Consider the following 18,282-nt stretch of genomic DNA (forward strand, 5'->3'; position numbering starts at 1 on the left):
GTGGTTTCAGGGAGATTCACATTTACATCTTTTTTACCTTTTCGATAAGGTTATGGTGCACTTATTTCCAATAGGTTATGGAATTTCCAATAAATAATTCATTTGGTTCATCCATTTGTGTCCCAGTTTTCAGTTGTGAAGTGCAGGAGGGTAAGTAACAATACCTTTGGATCTATCAATGCTTTCCAGTCCAAAGTCTGAAGTGTATATAACAATATACACCCCATCTTCACCATAGAATGATGAAGGCAGAGTTTATTACTGTGTACATGTCAGTATCCATTGTGTTTCTTATTATGGTGAGAACAAGTGAAATATAATTCTTACCTTGACTTACCTTGCCAGAATCAACATGCTTGGTAATTCATTGCCCAAGTCTTTCTTTCTCTGGGCTAACAGAAAGGGAAGCTGCCTTCTTTGAGTGGTGGAAGAACTCACGAGAGACACGTGATCCAAACAAACAAAGCAGCAGGAATATAGAACTTCTGGACAAATAAATTATAAAAGAACAATTTGGACAAAGTCCACAAGGAGAGGATGTCAAAGAACAGAGAAAATGCAGATGGGCCACTGGGAAAAGAGAACAAGTGTCACACATGCCCATAAAAGAAGAATGTGGGCAACTGGAAACGGATTTGAGGCTGTACTTGCAACATTGTAAGGCAGGAGGACATCAGAGCAGACCAGTACCATGAACAAATCTAAATATTATGAGCTTGAAGACAATGAGTCTCCCACTTACGAAGAGATTGAGCCACTGAAACATCATGCTGGTCTACAAGATCCTATGGGCTATGGGGCCACTACTCCAATACCACCTGGATATCGGCCTAATTATGACACACCTGGAGCAAGATCCAATCAAACTCCAGAGCTTCCATCTCCCCTCCAAGGAGATGAAGAACCTGATCACCTGTGTTACTCTATTTTCACCATGCTTTGCTGTTGTTTTCCTTTGGGAGCTGTTGCCTTGGTTTTCTCCATACAGGTGAGCATGTGTATGAAGTGGGCGGGGGGGGGGGGGGCATGACTATTTATTTATCGTGTCATCAGCAACCATACTATTGTGTTACAATTCTAACACAACAAAACAAACACACAGATTAAAAAGAAAAAGGAAAAAAGGAAAAAAAACAGACAGATTTTGCAAACTTGGTAGTTGGTTAAATGTCCTTTGACCAGTATCTGGTCACTTGGAGTGCTTCTGGTGTTGCCGCAAGAAGGTCCTCCATCGTGCATGTAGCAGGGCTCAGGGGCATGACTGAAGCCTACTTAAAGCAACTATTTTTAGCCGACTACAGGTTGATGATGTTTGGATTTTACTTCCAGAAATATTCAAAGGAAATATGGAATGATGGGTGTCTTTTCTAGCCAAATTGTAAAAGATAATAATAATAATATTATAATAATCTTTATTTATACCCCACCAGCATCTCCCCAAAAGGGACTCGGGGCGGCTAACATGAGGCCAAGCCCAAAAATAGTACAGCAAAATAAGATAGAAAACAACAGAAAATTAAACACAACAAAATACATAATGTAACAAAATAAAATAAACAGTGCTAAATAACATAATAAAAATCAAATGCAATTGATTTCAATATATCTTTAGGTGGCTCCTCTGGCATAGCAGTGAAGATATGTAAAAATGAAAAAGGGAATAAAGATGACTCACATGATTAATAGAATGTCTAGGTAAAGGTTAAGGTTTTCCCCTGACATTAAGCCCAGTTGTATCCGACTCTGGGGGTTAGTGCTCATCTCCATTTCTAAGCTGAAGAGCTGGCGTTGTCCGTAGACACCTCCAAGGTCATGTGGCCAGCATGGAGTGCCATTACCTTCCCGCCAGGGCAGTACCTTTTGATCACATTTGCATGTTTTCGAACTGCTAGGTTGGCAGAAGCTGGGCTTCCCCTGGGCAACGTCCCTGCAGATGGCCAATTCCCTCACACCAGAAGCGATTTCTGGTCTCTTCTCGGAAATTTCAAAGGTCACTTCTGACACATTTTTTTTAAAAAAATCATTGTGATAATATTTTATTTTGCACCATGGTGTCACAAAAAAACCCTATTCCAAACCCTCTTCCATGTTGCCAAATAATGAAGTTTGAAGTGCATTACCTGGCAGTACAGAACATTCCAAAAAGATTGTTCTCAACTTTTCTTGTTCATTTTACTGATTTTGATCTTTTCAGTCAGGTACTAATTTGGGATAAGCTTGATAACACCAATATCTGTTACCAGTTTCTTTGGTTATGACCAAAATAGCTGCTATTATTACTCTAGGGTGCAATGGGATCCAAACAAAACAGACCAGCATTTATGGTGAAGGAAACAAAAAGGGTGCTTTCTCTTTTAAAAACAAACTTTCAGTGCATCAAGTGAGGGCAGAAACCTAATGGCGTTAGTGTGATGGCTCTGTCCACATACACACAATATTTTTAAATCAACAGCAAGGATGTCATTCTAGTAGAAAATAAATACATTTTGGAAATGTTCCAAAATGTTAGTAGGATTCTTACATGTCTTGAAGCTGTGAGAGTTAATGGGGGCAATTTCCTTCCTAAATGATTGGATTGGTGATGCCAATTGTAGAGAAATGTTTATTATAGAGTGTTTAATGTACTGTGTTTAAACTGTATTTAGGGTTTACATTAGTTGCTATGGCCTAACTGTAAGAGATAGGTTGCCATGGTAACAAGGCCTCAGAGGAGGTGGGCGGAGTTTAAGGAATAAAAGGTTTGAAAGCGACAGTTAATATTCAGTCCGGTGGATGAGACCCGGGGAAGAGGATCAGAGTCAGTTAGGGCTCTGGGTTGTGAAGCTGTGAGAATTCAGTTAGTTCTTAGGATTTGTGAATATTTCTTCAGCAAGAGAGCTGAAGGTGTTACCTTGTTAGATTGCTTAGGTTAAAAGAATCTAACAGAAGGGGTTTTAAGGATCGCCAGAAAGGAAAGACTGGTGATCAGTGGTTTGATCCGAGTATAGGACAAACAGTGTGGAATATTCACAATAGGGAACTCTGAAGTAATAAAAGCACTTCACTAAAGAAGGAGTTTATAGAATTGTAACATCAGAAGCTTGAATGTATCTCAAACCAACCATTTTGTAACATCAAGCCTTGTGCCAAGTTCAAATTCTCAAAACTGCAACAATTACGTTCTGTTAACAATAAAACTTGTTCTCTTTGTATTTCAAACCTGCCTCCTCCATTTCTTTTATGCTTGGTGCATTTCACACTACCAACGTCACCTCACAACACAACTAAGGATAAACAGAGACATAAACCAGCGTCTCTAAACATATTGGTGGCAGCTTAATTGATATCTAAAAGAAGGTTCCTTACAAATATTGTTGGCATCAAGGAAAATTAGTACTTCCTCACATTCAGTGGAAATAGTACTTCTTTACATAATTTGGTGCCAGCAGCTGGGAGGCTTCGTTACATTTTTGGTGGCATCTAGTGGGATTAGCGCTTCAGAGATTTAAACGCTTCTTTACACCAATCAATCACTCTGGTTTCTGACAGTCATACTAGTTCCGTTTCCGAATGCACACCTGCCCAAGACTTGGTAGAAATTGTGAATAAATACAGGTAATATGACAAAAAACTAGATAAGAAAGAAAGAAAGAAAGAAAGAAAGAAAGAAAAAGAAAGAAATGGAGAGAGAGAAAAAGAGAGAAAAGCAAAGCCAAACAGTGTGTTTTTCCCAGTGCATTTATCCATCCCTCGCAATGTGGAAGAGGAAAGCATTTTCCACTCTTATTGTCAAGTTGACAATGCAGCTTCCTTTTTCTTGTGCTGTGAAAACACAAATACATTTTTCTGTGTGCATTCAAAAGAAGACCTACAAGCCACACCGTTGCCAAAGCATACAAGAAGCTCGGCCTGTCACTGAACATTGAGAAAACCAAAGTGATCTTCCACCAGCCAATCCATCTAAATGTCGGAAATATAGCTTAATGGTATAACATTAGAAAATGTTGACCATTTCTGCTCCCTTGGCAGCCACTTCTCCACAAAAGTCAACACTGACACTGAAATACAACACCGCCTGAGCTCTACGAGTGCAGCATTTTTCTGAATGAATTACAGAGTGTTTGAAGACTGGGACATACGTAGGGATACTAGGGTGCTTGTTTATAAAGCTATTGTCCTCCCAACCCTGCTATATGCCTGCAAAATGTGGACTATCTACAGACGTCGCATGCAACTCCTGGAACGATTCCATCAGCGTTGCCTCCGAAAAATCCTGCAAATCTCTTGGGAAGACACGTGGACAACTGTCAGTGTGCTGGAAGAAGCAAAGACCACCAGCATTGAAGTGATGGTCCTCCGCCATCAATTCCACTGGACTGGCCACGTTGTCCGAATGCCCAATCACCATCTCTCAAAGCAGTTAGTCAACTCCGAACTCAAGACCGGAAAAGAGATTTAAAGATGGGCTCAAAGCCATCCTTAAAAACTGTGGCATAGACACTGAGAACTGGGAAGCCCTGGCCCTTGAGTGCTCCAGTTGGAAGTCAGCTGTGACCAGCAGTGCTGTAGAATTTGAAGAGGCACAAATGGAGGGTGAAAGAGAGAAATCTGCAAAGAGGAAGGCCGGGACCACCTTCCACCTGGAAACCAATGCCCTCACTGCTGAAGAACATTCAGGTCAAGAATAGGGCTCCATAGTGACCTATGTACCCACCGCCAGGACACCGCACGTGGAGGACAATCTTAATCATGCAACGAGGGATCGCCTAAGTAAGTAACATTTTTCTGACCACAACAGACTGCAGATTGGATACTTCTCCTGCACCCCATCAGTTCCAGTCCAGCATGCCTACCCTACCCCACTGCACTTTCCATGCTATAAACAGTTCTGTTCTTTCACACAAAGATGTAATATTTGTGTACAAAACAACATAGGTTTAAGAGCAAGGGCTGAAATCATCCATTCATTTCTTCCAATGAGATCTTGGAATCAGCTGTGTAATTTGGGTCTGAATGCACAGATTCTGTTTTCATCAACTGTACCCCAATATTAATTGCCTCCATCAGGATGTCTACGCCCCACACCACTGGAGAAATTATACTATTTAGCTGGTGTTGCATGACCTGACATCCGCTGGGAAGTAGCAGCCAATAGTGAAAGAACCCAGGCAGAGACATCTTCGGCCGATCCTCTGTTCGGATATCAGCCAAAGCCTTAAATCAAGAAATAGGTTCCTTTGAGTCTACTTGAGTTTTTGGGGACCTTAAAATACCTTCTTTTGATGTGAATCCTAAGTTTTGGAGACTTTTGAGTTTTCGGACTGATACCTTCCAAAGCCACATACACAACCACCATCCAAGTTTAAGTTTTGGAGACTTTTGAGGTTTTGGAGTGACCCCTTCCAAAGCCAGAAACCACCATCTAAGTTTTCCCAGATACACAACCCCCATCTAAGTTTGAGTACTAAGTTTTGGAGACTTTAGAGTTTTTGGAGTGACACTTTCCAAAGCCCAGATACACAACCACCATATAAGTTTTGGAGCTTGTCAGTGTCACTCCATGATATGGGAATATAGATCCAGCCCTAGTGAAAAAGACAGTATTGTTCGGCTTCCCTTCAAGTTTAATTTTGGGGGGGGGGGGGGGGGCTTTGCAAGAAGATGAAGAAGAAGAGAGTCCAACTTGAACATTCTGAAGTCTGGGAAAAGTTTGGCAAATGGGGAAAAGTCCTTTTGTGTATCTAATGAATTGCAAAGAGTTCTTGGTTTTGTGCGTTTCAATAAAAGTTGGTTTCAAGTATCCTAAAAAAAAGAAAAAAGAAGAAGAAATAGCTTCCTAAGATCTACAGAGATACTTGCAGGAACACCTCAGCAACTGAGAGTCCAAAAGTGGTAGGCTAAAATCCAGTATCTCAATCAGTGGCTGAGACCGGATGAGAAACTCCCTCCTGGGCACATCGAAGTGTGGATGACCTGGAAGGCTCTGAACAGGCTGTGCTCTGGCACAAGGCGCAGAGCTAACCTTAAGAAATGAGGCTACAAAGTGGAGTCCACAACATGCAAGTGCAGAGGGCGACCACTTCGGCTCTAGACCCTTGCCCATCCTGGTTAATTAAATCGGCCAGGGAGGGGTTGGTTGATTGGTTTGGGTTGATCATTAATGCATTGCTGGAGCAAGGGATTTTCCCATCTAATTTGAAACAGGCTGTGGTCCACCCACTCCTCAAAAAGGCTTCCCTTGACTCCACGGTGCTGAACAATTACAGACCAATCTCCAACCTCCCTTTTTTTGGGTAAGGTGCTGGAGCGGGTGGTCGCCTCCCAGCTTCAGGGCTTTTTGGATGACATCAACTACCTGGATCAGTCACAGTCTGGTTTCAGGCCTGGTCACGGCACCGAGACAGCCTTGGTCGCCTTGGTGGATGACCTCCGTAGAGAACTGGACAGGGGGAATGTGACTCTGTTGGGTCTCTTGGACATCTCAGCGGCTTTCGATACCATTGATCATGGTATCCTTCTGGGTCGTCTCTCTGGGATGGGTCTCGGGGGCACGGTTCTGTTGTGGCTCCGGTCCTTCCTGGAGGGACAAACCCAGATGGTGAAGCTGGGAGACACCTGCTCGGACCCCTGGCCTTTGACCTGTGGGGTCCCGCAAGACTCTATTCTGCCTCCCATGCTTTTTAACATCTACATGAAACCGCTGGGCGAGGTCATCCAGGGTTTTGGAGTCGGGTGCCATCTTTACGCAGATGACACACAACTCTACTACTCTTTTCCACCTAATTCCAAGGAGGCCTCTTGGGTGCTGGATGAGTGCCTGGCCGCTGTGTCTATCTGGATGAGGAGGAACAAGCTGAAGATCAATCCCGACAAGACAGAGGTCCTCCTGGTCGATCGCAAGCCGGATCGGGGTATAGGGTGGCAACCTGTGCTGGATGGGGTTACACTCCCCCTGAAGCCACAGGTCTGCAGTTTGGGAGTCCTCTTGGATTCATCACTCACGCTTGAGGCTCAGGCGTCGGCGGTGTCCGGGAGGGCTTTTGCACAATTGAGACTTGTGCGCCAGCTGTGACCGTACCTCGCGAAGGCTGATCTGGCCGGGGTAGGCCATGCCTTGGTCACCTCTAGATTGAATTACTGCAATGCGGTCTACTTGGGGCTGCCCTTGAAAACGGCTCATAAATTCCAACTGGTCCAACGGGCAGCGGCCAGGATGTTAACCGGGGCTCCTTACAGAGAGAGGTCAACCCTCCTGTTCAAGGAGCTTCACTGGCTGCCGTTTATCTCCCGAGCCCAATTTAAGGTGCAGGTGCTTACCTACAAAGCCCTGAATGGTTTGGGACCACCCTACCTGCGTGACCGCATCTCCATCTTCGAACCCACACGCTCACTTCGGTCATCTGGAGAGGCCCTGCTCGTGATCCCACCTGCGTCGCAAGCGCGCTTGGTGGGGACTCGAGACAGGGCCTTTTCTGTGGTGGCCCCCCCGACTCTGGAACGCCCTCCCAAAAGATCTAAGACAGGCCCCTACACTGGCAGTCTTCAGAAAGAACTTGAAGACCTGGCTGTCCCGATGTGCCTTCCCAGATTAGGAATCTCCATTACCAAGTCCCAGAAGCACTTTAGTAGAACTAAGACTGCTGCACACTGCACACTGCACTTACTTTATAATCCTACATACCTCCTGCCATATCAGCACTTTTAATCTTGTACCCTTTACTCTGGCTCGGCCCAGTTTTATAGTGTCCCGATGTTATTGTTTATTGTTGTTGTTTATACTGCTTAATCTGTTTTAATTTTAATTTTAATTTTGCTTTAGATGTTCATTGTTGTGTTTTGAGGCCTTGGCCCATGTAAGCCGCATCGAGTCCTTCGGGAGATGCTAGCGGAGTACAAATAAAGTAATAATAATAATAATAATAATAATAATAATAATAGAAGAGCAAACCACAGACTACCTACTACAATGCAACCTGAGCTCTGCCACATGCACAATGGAGGACCTTCTCACAGCAACACCAGAGGCACTCCCAAGTGGCCAGCTTCTGGTCAAAGGACATTTAGTATAATGCCAAGTTCTTTTTTAACTTTGTTTCTAAATGAATTTTAACTGTACCCTCAACTCGGCTTCTGACACAATAAATAAATAAATTGCCTTCATGGAGGCACAGTGAGGTATGACAGGTGTGTCAGCTGGGAAAGAAAGGCTCCCCTCTTGTGTTTTGTGAGTGTGTCCCATACCGAAGTTTCCCTTGACAGCCAGCATAGGGGCACCTTATGGCAGCTTGTGGCTTCGAAGTCAGTTGAGCAGTGGATCCACTTTGTGTTCTGTTGAGGTTCAGTGGATGAAGCCCATCACCCAAATAGGTTCAGAAACATGTAAAAATTTTTTTTACAGTTTAAACTAGCATCCAAGGCAGATCCATCTATCATAAACCTGGAAGCCATCAGAAATTGGGGCAAGCTGTTTCACAACCTCCTACTTCTACAAACAGATAATCTCCAGTTGCCTCTGTTCCCCTCTACCCCTGCACTAATCCATCATCTACTTTTTTCTTTCTGTGTAGACTCGACAAGCCAACCTCCGTGGAGACAATGAAGCTGCTGGACAACACTCCAGAACTGCACGCATCTTGGCCGATTTAGCCCTTGGGACGGGGGCTGTATACATAATTGTGTATGTTGGCATAATCGTGCTTTATGCTAATCTGAAACGTATTGGCCAGTGAAGATACACTATATAATTGCAACTCTCCGTGTCCCCCAATACACAGAGAAGTCCCACTTTGTCATGTTGTCATTTTTGAATAAATAATGAGATGTACTGCAGGGCTGGTTTATGGGTGAGTGCTCATGTAAATATTTGACATGGTGATCAGCAAGTGAACATGTTGCATTTGAGGCAAGTTCTCGTGATCTGATTGTTTAACTTAGAAAGAAAAAAGATACGCAACTGCGCTTTCATGCCCAGTGGGGAACATGTGTGTTCCAGCCCTACAATACAGAAATAGTATTGTCAAAGGCTTTCATGGCCGGAATCACTGGGTTGTTGTAGGTTTTTTTGGGCTATATGGCCATGTTCTAGAGGCATTTTCTCCTGATGTGTCGTGGCTCAGGTTACAAAGATTGTCTTTCACAGCAAATGAGATGTTTTGCCTGCTCTATGGCAAGCATCCTAAGAGGTAGTGAGGTCTGTTGGAACTAGGAAAATGGGTTTATATATCTGTGGAATGACCAGGGTTGGGCAAAGAACTCTTGTCTGTTGGAGCTAGGTGTGAATGTTTCAACTGACTACCTTGATTAGCATTTGATGGCCTGGCAGTTGTTTGGTGTGGCTTGTTAGTGCCTGGAGCAATCTTTTGTTGAGAGGTGATTAGAAGTCTCTGATTGTTTCCTTTCTGTTGTTTTGCTGTTGTAATTTCAGAATTTTTAAATACTGGGAGCCAGATTTTGTTCATTTTCAAGCTTTACAAACTAACACCATTATAGTGCATATAGCCAAGCTCCATGGCCTCCTTCAAAACTTCTGTAACTGCATCCTGCATTCTGCCACTGGACTGCAGTATTTTCACATCAACATTTTGTGTTTGTTGTTATCTTCTGAACATGATCAATGAATGATATGGGTTTTGATATTGTACCTTGGGTTATTTAACAATATGCCAAGGAGTAGTGACCATTTATACAGTTTTACAATTACAAACAGCCCTTTGAAGACAATCATAATGCCAATGTGGTCCTTGATAAAAATGAGTTTGACATCCCTGATCTAGTGGAATTTCATCCGAAGGACTGAGGAGAAAATGGGGGAAAGCAGGGATAGCAGAGGGAACTGTCTTAACCTATTCCCTCCTGTCTTTTCCCATTTTGAGGGATGGACAGTCATCCCATGTCCTTACTCATATTTCCCCCATCTTTTCCCCACTTTCTACTGTCTGGAAGCCGTTTGGAGTCAGAATTGAAGCTGGACTTCAAGCTGCATTTACATGAGCTGCAGAAACCGAGCCCCATGAATTCCCACCAGAAGTGACCTCAGGTCATGTCATGGCCTCTGTGGGGCTCCTAAGCGCATGGAGACGGAGCCTGAAGCCCATGGGATGAAGTCCCATAGCAATAGAGCATACATATTTTTTTTCTGCCCAAAAGGATCACATGCTCCAGCAAGCCAATTGTTCTGTTACATACTCTCCAAATTCTAGCCAAATTATTGCCATTCCCTTGACTGCTCAACAATGGTTGCTAAGTCTGCATTTAGAAAAAAAAGAGCAGACCCATTCTCTACATTGCACTATCTGACCACTTGCATCCAACTCAGTCCTTCTTTCCTTTCACCCACAGACATACCTGTATAGAGTGCACCAAAGTTGCAATACCCAGGTGAAGGCAACAAAGCATGGTGAAGATGGAGTAGCCCATGTAATTAAGCACACTGGTGGATTGTGACTGTCTGTGGAAGCTGGAGGGCTGGACCCTTGTAGGAGCCTGATCCAGAGGGGCCATAGAGATATTGTTACTGTGATGGCAAAGCATCTTTTGCTGATCCTTAGGCTTCATAAAACAGACCTCTGTGTTTCTCTGCTTAAGAAATTCCTTTGATTTGAATTGTGGTCAGGAAAACATATTTGGGTTTCACATCCCAGGAAAAAAGAACGAGGAAGTGAGAGGTGCAAAGCTGATACAGATGTCTTGACAATGAAGGTGTTCCCATCCCTTGGTCTTACATGGGACCTAAGAGCTCTCTGTCATTTGCCCTGTTGTCAGCCAGGGTGTTAAGTTGCTGAGGGAAAGGGAAGATTATTATAGTTTTATATTTATTTATATCTCACCTTTTCACTCTAAAATCAGAACTAAAGTAGCTAAAGAAGGGAGGGGGAGAGGATGCTACGTGACCTGTTTTCCTCATTTCTGAAGTATTGCGGCCTCTGAGTCAAATCCCTCAAACCACATCTTCCATCATCATTGTTGGCCCAAACTTGGTTATTTTACATTGATTCCTAGTAAAACTAATCACTAGGTTTGAACTACAGTTTTTAACCAGAGGGTTTTTACTAATCACACTTTGGGTTTTGATTTGATGCATCTTCAAATCAACTCTGATTTATGGCAACACCTCCCCACGCAAATATTTTCATGGAAATATTTATTTAGAAGACCTTTGACATTGCTTTCCTTAGACAGAGAGTATGTGACTTGTCCAAGGTCATCCAGACATACATTGCATGCATCTACTAGGACTGCAATTTTGTAGACACTTTGGTTGCGTGTGTCATTGACATTTGTGCAAATTAGAGGTAGCAAAAGGAACACATGTGAGAATTGAGGTATCCAGCAACGTGGGCACCCAATGCCATGGGAATGGAGGTGCATGGTCAGATATGAATGTCAATAAAAACAGAAAGGCTGTTTCAATATGGGCATGTATGGCTGGAACTAACAATCTCCCTGCAGCTTTGGCAGTTGGTTGTCATATGACTAACCATAAATCACTATGACGAACAAATAGTTGAACTAATGCCTTATTCTGATGTGGTTATATGCTGGACATCCCATGAGGCTTTCCAAACTGATTTCAGTTTAGAGTAAAATAGATGTGTGTGGCAGTAAGAGTGTTAAATGTAGTTAGGATACTGCACAGTGGAGCTGTGATAGGGCCTCCATACAGAGGTGAAAGGAAAGTCGAAATGTGTACTGTTGTACCCCAGCCAGAATTCACCTTGCACTCAACGCCAGCCAGGAATCCAAAAGGAATGGTAAAATAGTTTATTGAGAAAAGTACATATAAAAAGGAAAAGTTGCTTTAAGAAATAAGAAAGGCAAAATTCAATAGGTAATGGGAAAAAATAGTAAACAAGTAAAAGGCTGTATTGTCGAAGACTTTCATGGCTGGAATCACTCAGTTCTTGTGGGTTTTTTCGGGCTATATGGCCATGTTCTAGAGGCATTTCTCCTGACGTTTCGCCTGCATCTATGGCAAGCATCCTCAGAGGTGACCTCACCTCTGAGGATGCTTGCCATAGATGCAGGCGAAATGTCAGGAGAAATGCCTCTAGAACATGGCCATATAGCCCGAAAAAACCCACAAGAACTGAAGTAATAGGCTAATCGAAACCAGCAATAGGGGAAAACACCCCAAAGGCAATAATCAAAACAGTTCAAATCTGTTCCATAAAACAAGGTACACGAAAACTGGAATCAAAACATGAGCACAATCCAGGAAAACAAGAATCAAAACATGAACATGAATTCAAAAGCAAGACTATAGAAACTTCTTAAAACATGAATTCAAATGCCCAAGATCTTAGACTCAAAACATGAACTGGAAACATGGCTCAAGATCCTCACTACTTTGTAGCGTTGCTTGATCTAAAGGGAAAAATTCTCTGATTTGAGGTCCACAAGCCATGAAGTCATGCCTGTGACCTTACCTGCCTTGCCTGTGAGATTTCTCACAGTCTCTGTGACTTTCTTAATTTGCTTGCTTCTTCCCTAATATGAAGACTAAGATTTCTGCTAACGGCAGGTGTGTTATCAGGTGACCTTTCTCACCCACCCAACTCCTTATCTGGGGTTGCTATGAGACAACTAGGGAAAAGCCATCTCCCTGTCTGTTGGATTCTGAGGCAACTGTGATGCAGCAGGAATGGCAGCAGCAATGAGTGCCTGGGGCAAGCCGGGCAATTGGGGAGGCTTCCTTTGCAAGGAAATAAACATTACAAGGGAAGAGAGAGACAGAGGGCGAGCCACTGGGAGCCACCCAAGTGATGCTTAATTGGGGTGAAGGTACACAAGAGGCTACCATTGCACTTTTTCTCCTTGTGTGAGGAACTTGCCTTTTCCAGGGCCCTGATCCCCAAGAAGGAAGGAAGGAAGGAAGGAAGGAAGGAAGGAAGGAAGGAAGGAAGAGAAGAAGGACTTAAAGAAAATGAGGAAAGAAAGATGTAAAGGGAGGGAGGAAGGAATGACGCAAGGGAGGGAATGGGGCTTGGAGATAGGAGGCCAGTGAAAATTTGAACAGATGCTGCAATTGACCCCTGGGCCAGACTGTGAACATTCCTGCTCTAAACCATCTCATCATGTGAAGATAAATCCTGACTTTTGATTACCGTCAGCATTAAGACAAATAAAATCGACTTTCTCAGTGAATGCATAGACCAGTGTTTCCTGTAGGACTTTCATTACCAGTCCTTAATTTTAATTTAGTTTAATTTGGGATAATTCCGTATTGTAGAGCTGGTTCGTACATGACACCTTCTGACACAGGTGAGACATTGCCTATATTTTTATTTCTAAGTTGAGTATTCAGATCAAGAGATGTTGCCAGAAATGCCAACTCTTTGTAGATTATACATCCCCTTGCTAATCTTTTCGTAAAATATTCCCACATACATCAATCTAGTTTTGTAGTACATCCCATTATTGGATAATTAAAAAAATGGCAAGTAGAAAAGTCTCTGCAGGTTGAAGGACTAGAAGAGCTGGATATGCTTCAGGTTTTGGTCATGCAGTGCAACCTTCATTGGCCAGTAGGTGGTTGTTGATTATGTATCTTATTAACCATGATCACTACTAAGACAATGTACACAATTATAAATACAAGCCCCACCCCAAGCGCTGTGGTGGCCAAGATGAGTGCAAGCCTGCTGTTTCGTTGACCAGCTGCAATGTCTCCACGTTGGTAGGCCTCTCGGGTCTAGAGAGAAAGAGATTAGGTGATGAATTAATGTGTGTGTATATATATGTGTGTGTGAGAGAGAAAGACAGTGTGTGAGAGAGGAATGCAACTGAAAAATACAGTATTTCTGTGCAGACATAGACCTACAAGTTTGCTTGAAATATGTCAAACATTCTTCTCATTAACAGTATTACAGTACAACTTTCCCAATTCCAATTTGAAGTAAGGTAGAGCAAAGTGCAGTTTGTAGGCCACATGCTATCTCTAAACTCTATTTTTAAGTGTACTGAACCCCCCCCCCCCCTTCCCGGTCAATCTCCAAGAGTCCTCAAAGCCCTCATTTTTTGCTTTTATTTTTTGCTTTTGTTGCATATTTTGAAGGTTTTACAGTTTTGGGGCAAAAGGACAAGCAAATTGCATCAGTTTTCACACCTGTCCAGTGTCAACCTCAAACTACATGGAGTCCCACAAACATGCAAAACATATTCCATAACCTCAAAACACCCCAAATATATCCGCCATTGTCCTTCACAAAATGGCAACAAGAAATGGCACAAGATTGTTTCTGGTTGTCATTTTGGATAGATTTTGATCAAGATGTTAGGTTGGGGTTGTGTAGTAAAACTCACTGCACCACCCTATGCTGGTTGCACTACTTCATCCTTGTAGAGCAGTGGTTCCCAACCTTTTTTTGCCCAGGGACCACTTGACCAGGGACCACTCTCCAATGTTAGTACCAAAAGGATTGCGAATCAATTTTTGGTCAACTTTAGATTTGGTTTGGTTATTTGGGGTGCTGATTCAGAAAACTGCATTGGATGGACCACATCAGCTCTAGTTTCTGATACAGAACATATGCCATCCAGTAGTTGCCATCTGCTCACCCACAAAAAACCGTATCTAATAAACCTTGGCTCTTTAAGAGGGTTTCATGAGACCAGTTGCTCTCATTGCAACGGTGTAGTAACAGTGAGGCCACAGACCATATTTTAGTTGTGGTGGACCATAGACCGCAAGTTTGGAACCACTGTTGTAGAGGATTGCAACTATGCACAGTTTATCACTAGTCTTATGTTATGCTGAAACATATTCCTGTTGTACAGGGGCAAATATGTATGGAGACAAATATGCTTGCAGACTAAATTAGTTTTTAAAAGGACTTTGAAGAAAAAACACATAAATTGGGGGTTTCACAGAGCACTAGGTAGCTATGGAAAGTTAGATTAATCATATATTTACCTTTTCTGTAAGAAAGCGGGAAGTCACCTTTTATAAAAAATATGTTCTTAGTATACGCGTTAGTATATATGTTAGTTTGTTAAATATATACTTTGTATATATTTTGTGAAAGATCTATGTGTTTTGTTAGGTGTGCCTCTGTGGGATGTGTTTGTAATGTATTCAAAGTAAAAAAACAAACAAACATTAAAAATTGTAAAATATGAACACTGTAATGACTACTGATATATTTGTAAAGACTACTGCTGAAAATTAAGGAAGTACTAGAACAGAATTATAGCTGAAGATCAAGAGGATTGATATAAACTTACATAACTTACTTGTGTACTCAAACATATGGGGAGGAGGAGGGTTAGCATTCTATCTAAATTTGACTCAGCTCATGGACACTTACCTTCATCCTGATGGCCTATTGTTAACTGTATGATATGTTTTAAATGTGTTAATTACTTCTGACCATTATTAGAGTCGTCAAAGGCTTTCATGGCCAGAATCACTGGGTTGTTGTAGGGTTTTTTTCGGGTTATATGGCCATGTTCTGGAGGCATTCTCTCCTGACGTTTCACCTGCATCTATAGCAAGCATCCTCAGAGGTAGTGAGGTCTGTTGGAACTAGGAAAATGGGTTTATATATCTGTGGAATGACCAGGGTAGGACAAAGAACTCTTGTCTGCTGGAGCTAGGTTTGAATGTTTCAACTGACCACCTTGATTGGCATTTGATGGCCTGGCAGTGCCGGGCAATATTTTGTTGAGAGGTGATTAGATGTCCCTGATTGTTTTCCCTCTGTTGTTTTGCTGTTGTAATTTTAGAGGTTTTTTTTAATGCTGGTAGTCAGATTTTGTTCATTTTTATGGTTTCCTCCTTTCTGTTGAAATTGTCCGCATGCTTGTGGATTTCAATGGCTTCTCAAATCTGGCTGCCAGTATAGCCATATAAATATTGTATATAAGCCATATAAATATTTCATATAAATAGCCATATAAATATTTTCACTTCTACTATTTTGTCTCCAGTTCTTATGTATATTTCATATACTTTTGCCCCATTGTGTATTGTCAAAGGCTATGTATTGTCAAAGGCTTTCATGGCCAGAATCCCTGGGTGGTTGTGTGTTTTCTGGGCTGTATGACCATGTTCCAGTAGCATTCTCTCCTGATGTTTCACCTGCATCTATGGCAGGCATCCCCAGAGATTGCGAGGTCTGGGTTGTTGTAGGTTTTTCGGGCTATATAGCCATATTCTAGAGACATTTTCTCTTGACGTTTCACCTGCATCTATGGCAAGCATCCTCAGAGGTTGTGAGGTCTGTTGGAACTAGGAAAATTGGGCTTATATATATCTGTGGAATGACAAAGAACTCTTGTCTGTTGGAGCTAGATGTGAATGTTTCAACGGACCACCTTGATTAGCATTTGACGGCCTGGCAGTTTTTTTGGTGTGGCTTGTTATTGCCTGGGGGAATCTTTTGTTGAGAGGCGATTAGCTGTCCCTGATTGTTTCCTCTCTGTTGTTTTGCTGTTGTAATTTTAGAGATTTTTTTAATACTGGTAGCCAGATTTAATGCTGGTAGCCGGATTGTGAGGTCTGTTGGAAACTAAACAAGTGGGGTTTATATATCTGTGGAATGTCCAGGGTGGGAGAAAGAACTCTTGTCTGTTGAAGGTAGATGTGAATGTAACAATTGGCCACCTTGATTAGTATTTAATGGCCTAGCAGTTTTCCAGGTCTGGCTTCTTACTGACTGGGGGAATCCTTTGTTGTGAGGTGATTAGTTGGCCCTGATTCTTTCTTGTCTGGAATTCCCCAGTTTTGAGTGTTGTTCTTTATTTACTGTTATAATTCTAGGGTTTAAATAGATCTAGGCAAAATGTCAGGAGAGAATGCTTCTGGAACATGGCCATATAGCCCAGAAAACACACAACAACCCTAAGAATAGGTTTTTAATTGATCCATTAATTATCTTTTTGCAATAACATGATACAAAATAAAGCACTGTACCAATGCTGAATGGTTGTTATGAAAATTTGCCAGCTCTTCATTTATGAATTTTATAGATTTTTTCCCCAGTTGTACATTTTATAGAGAAGATGCCACATCCCAGAGACTGGTTGCTCCATTATGATGTAGCTCTCCTTTATTTCCCTTTTAAGGATATCCAGCCTAAAAATAATTTCCTTGGGATGTCTGCATCTGTTGTTGTTGTTGTTGTTATTATTATTATTATTATTATTATTATTATTATTATTTTGATTGAATGGGCACTAACCATTCCATATTGTCTTTGAATGTTTCTGAAAGTAAAATTCAGACACCGCTTTAGTGTTCTAAAAGCAGTTCTTTTAAGAGGCCTTCAGAAAAAGAAATGGAATAGGCTTCCTCTGTGTTGCATGATCCCACCCTCTCTCGCTCGGCTTCATACACATTGTCCCCTGTGGTGCAGTGGGTTAAACCCTTGTGCCAGCAGGACTGAAGACCAATAGGTCAGAGGTTCGAATCCGGGGAGAGCGTGGATGAGCTCCCTCTGTCAGCTCCAGCTCCCCATGAGGGGACATGAGAGAAGTCTCCCACAAGGATGGTAAAACATCAAAACATCCTGGCGTCCCCTGGGCAGAGGGCCAATTCTCTCACATCAGAAGTGACTTGCAGTTTCTCAAGTTGCTCCTGACATGAAAAAAATAAATAAAATACAAATGCTCACCTGTATGGAGAAAACCAAGGCAGCAATTCCTAGGGGGAGGCAACAGCAAAGCATGGTGAAAATAGAGTACCACAGGTGATCAGGTTCTTCGATGGGAAGCTGAAAGTTTGGAGTTCGGGTGGCTCCTGCTCCCATAATGCCATAATTAGGCTGGTTCGTATATGGTATTTGAGGAGTTGTCCCATAGCCCTTAGTGGCCCGTCGCCCAGCATGATTGTCCAGTGGTTCAGTTTCTTTGTGGGGTTCTCTTTCCGAGGAGGTGAGCAGATTCTGAGTGGCAGCCTCATCATCCTCAAGCTTCTGATATTTAGGGTTGCTCATGGTGCTGGATTGCTATCCTTTCCTCCTTTCCTCCTTTTAGAACAACCTCTCTACTCTCCACACTCCTTCTTTCTCCTCTTAGCTATAACTCCTGTTTTCCTTTCTACCCTTACTTTACTCTTCCTGTGGCTTCTTATTTTTGTCTCATCTCCCAGCCCTGATGTTTCTCTGCTTAAAGAATCCTCCGATCCCTCAAGCTGTTGAAGACAACATGGTCCCTCTGGCTCTCAATGCTAGAGAAAGAAGCACTAGGCAATGAGTAACCCAGGCTTGTCCTGTTGATTCTGGTAAAACGGCAATATTTTTTCAAATTTTATTATCCTCACTCTTATCCTGGGATTGAGAGAAAGGCACGCACACATGTAAATCA

The 18,282-nt window shown here is 42.4% G+C and overlaps 2 protein-coding genes across 2 annotated transcripts; one reads left to right on the forward strand and one right to left on the reverse strand.

Annotated features, from left to right (window-relative positions):
- Positions 1–691: 691 nt before the first annotated feature.
- On the forward strand, positions 692–8,708 carry LOC137095654 (dispanin subfamily A member 2b-like). The gene is made up of 2 exons (XM_067462417.1): positions 692–988; positions 8,547–8,708. Exons 1-2 carry the CDS (start codon positions 692–694, stop codon positions 8,706–8,708), a joined length of 459 nt encoding a protein of 152 aa, XP_067318518.1.
- A 4,784-nt stretch (positions 8,709–13,492) lies between these two features.
- LOC137095655 (synapse differentiation-inducing gene protein 1-like) lies at positions 13,493–17,912 on the reverse strand. Its single transcript, XM_067462418.1, has 2 exons — positions 17,592–17,912; positions 13,493–13,669 (listed from the first exon to the last, which is right to left on the reverse strand). The coding sequence occupies exons 1-2, from the start codon at positions 17,910–17,912 to the stop codon at positions 13,493–13,495; spliced, it is 498 nt and encodes a 165-aa protein (XP_067318519.1).
- Between the last annotated feature and the right edge of the window lie 370 nt (positions 17,913–18,282).

The sequence above is a fragment of the Anolis sagrei genome, chromosome Y (genome assembly GCF_037176765.1).
Source record: "Anolis sagrei isolate rAnoSag1 chromosome Y, rAnoSag1.mat, whole genome shotgun sequence".
In the NCBI taxonomy this organism is placed as follows: Eukaryota; Metazoa; Chordata; class Lepidosauria; order Squamata; family Dactyloidae; genus Anolis; species Anolis sagrei.

Excerpts from the sequence above, each read along its gene's own strand:
- LOC137095654 (XM_067462417.1), top strand. The coding sequence starts at position 692 with ATGAACAAATCTAAATATTATGAGCTTGAAGACAATGAGTCTCCCACT. Across the intron at positions 989-8,546 it reads CCTTGGTTTTCTCCATACAG|ACTCGACAAGCCAACCTCCG; the intron begins GTGAGCATGTGT and ends CTTTCTGTGTAG.
- LOC137095655 (XM_067462418.1), bottom strand. The coding sequence starts at position 17,912 with ATGAGCAACCCTAAATATCAGAAGCTTGAGGATGATGAGGCTGCCACT. Across the intron at positions 13,670-17,591 it reads CCTTGGTTTTCTCCATACAG|ACCCGAGAGGCCTACCAACG; the intron begins GTGAGCATTTGT and ends CTTTCTCTCTAG.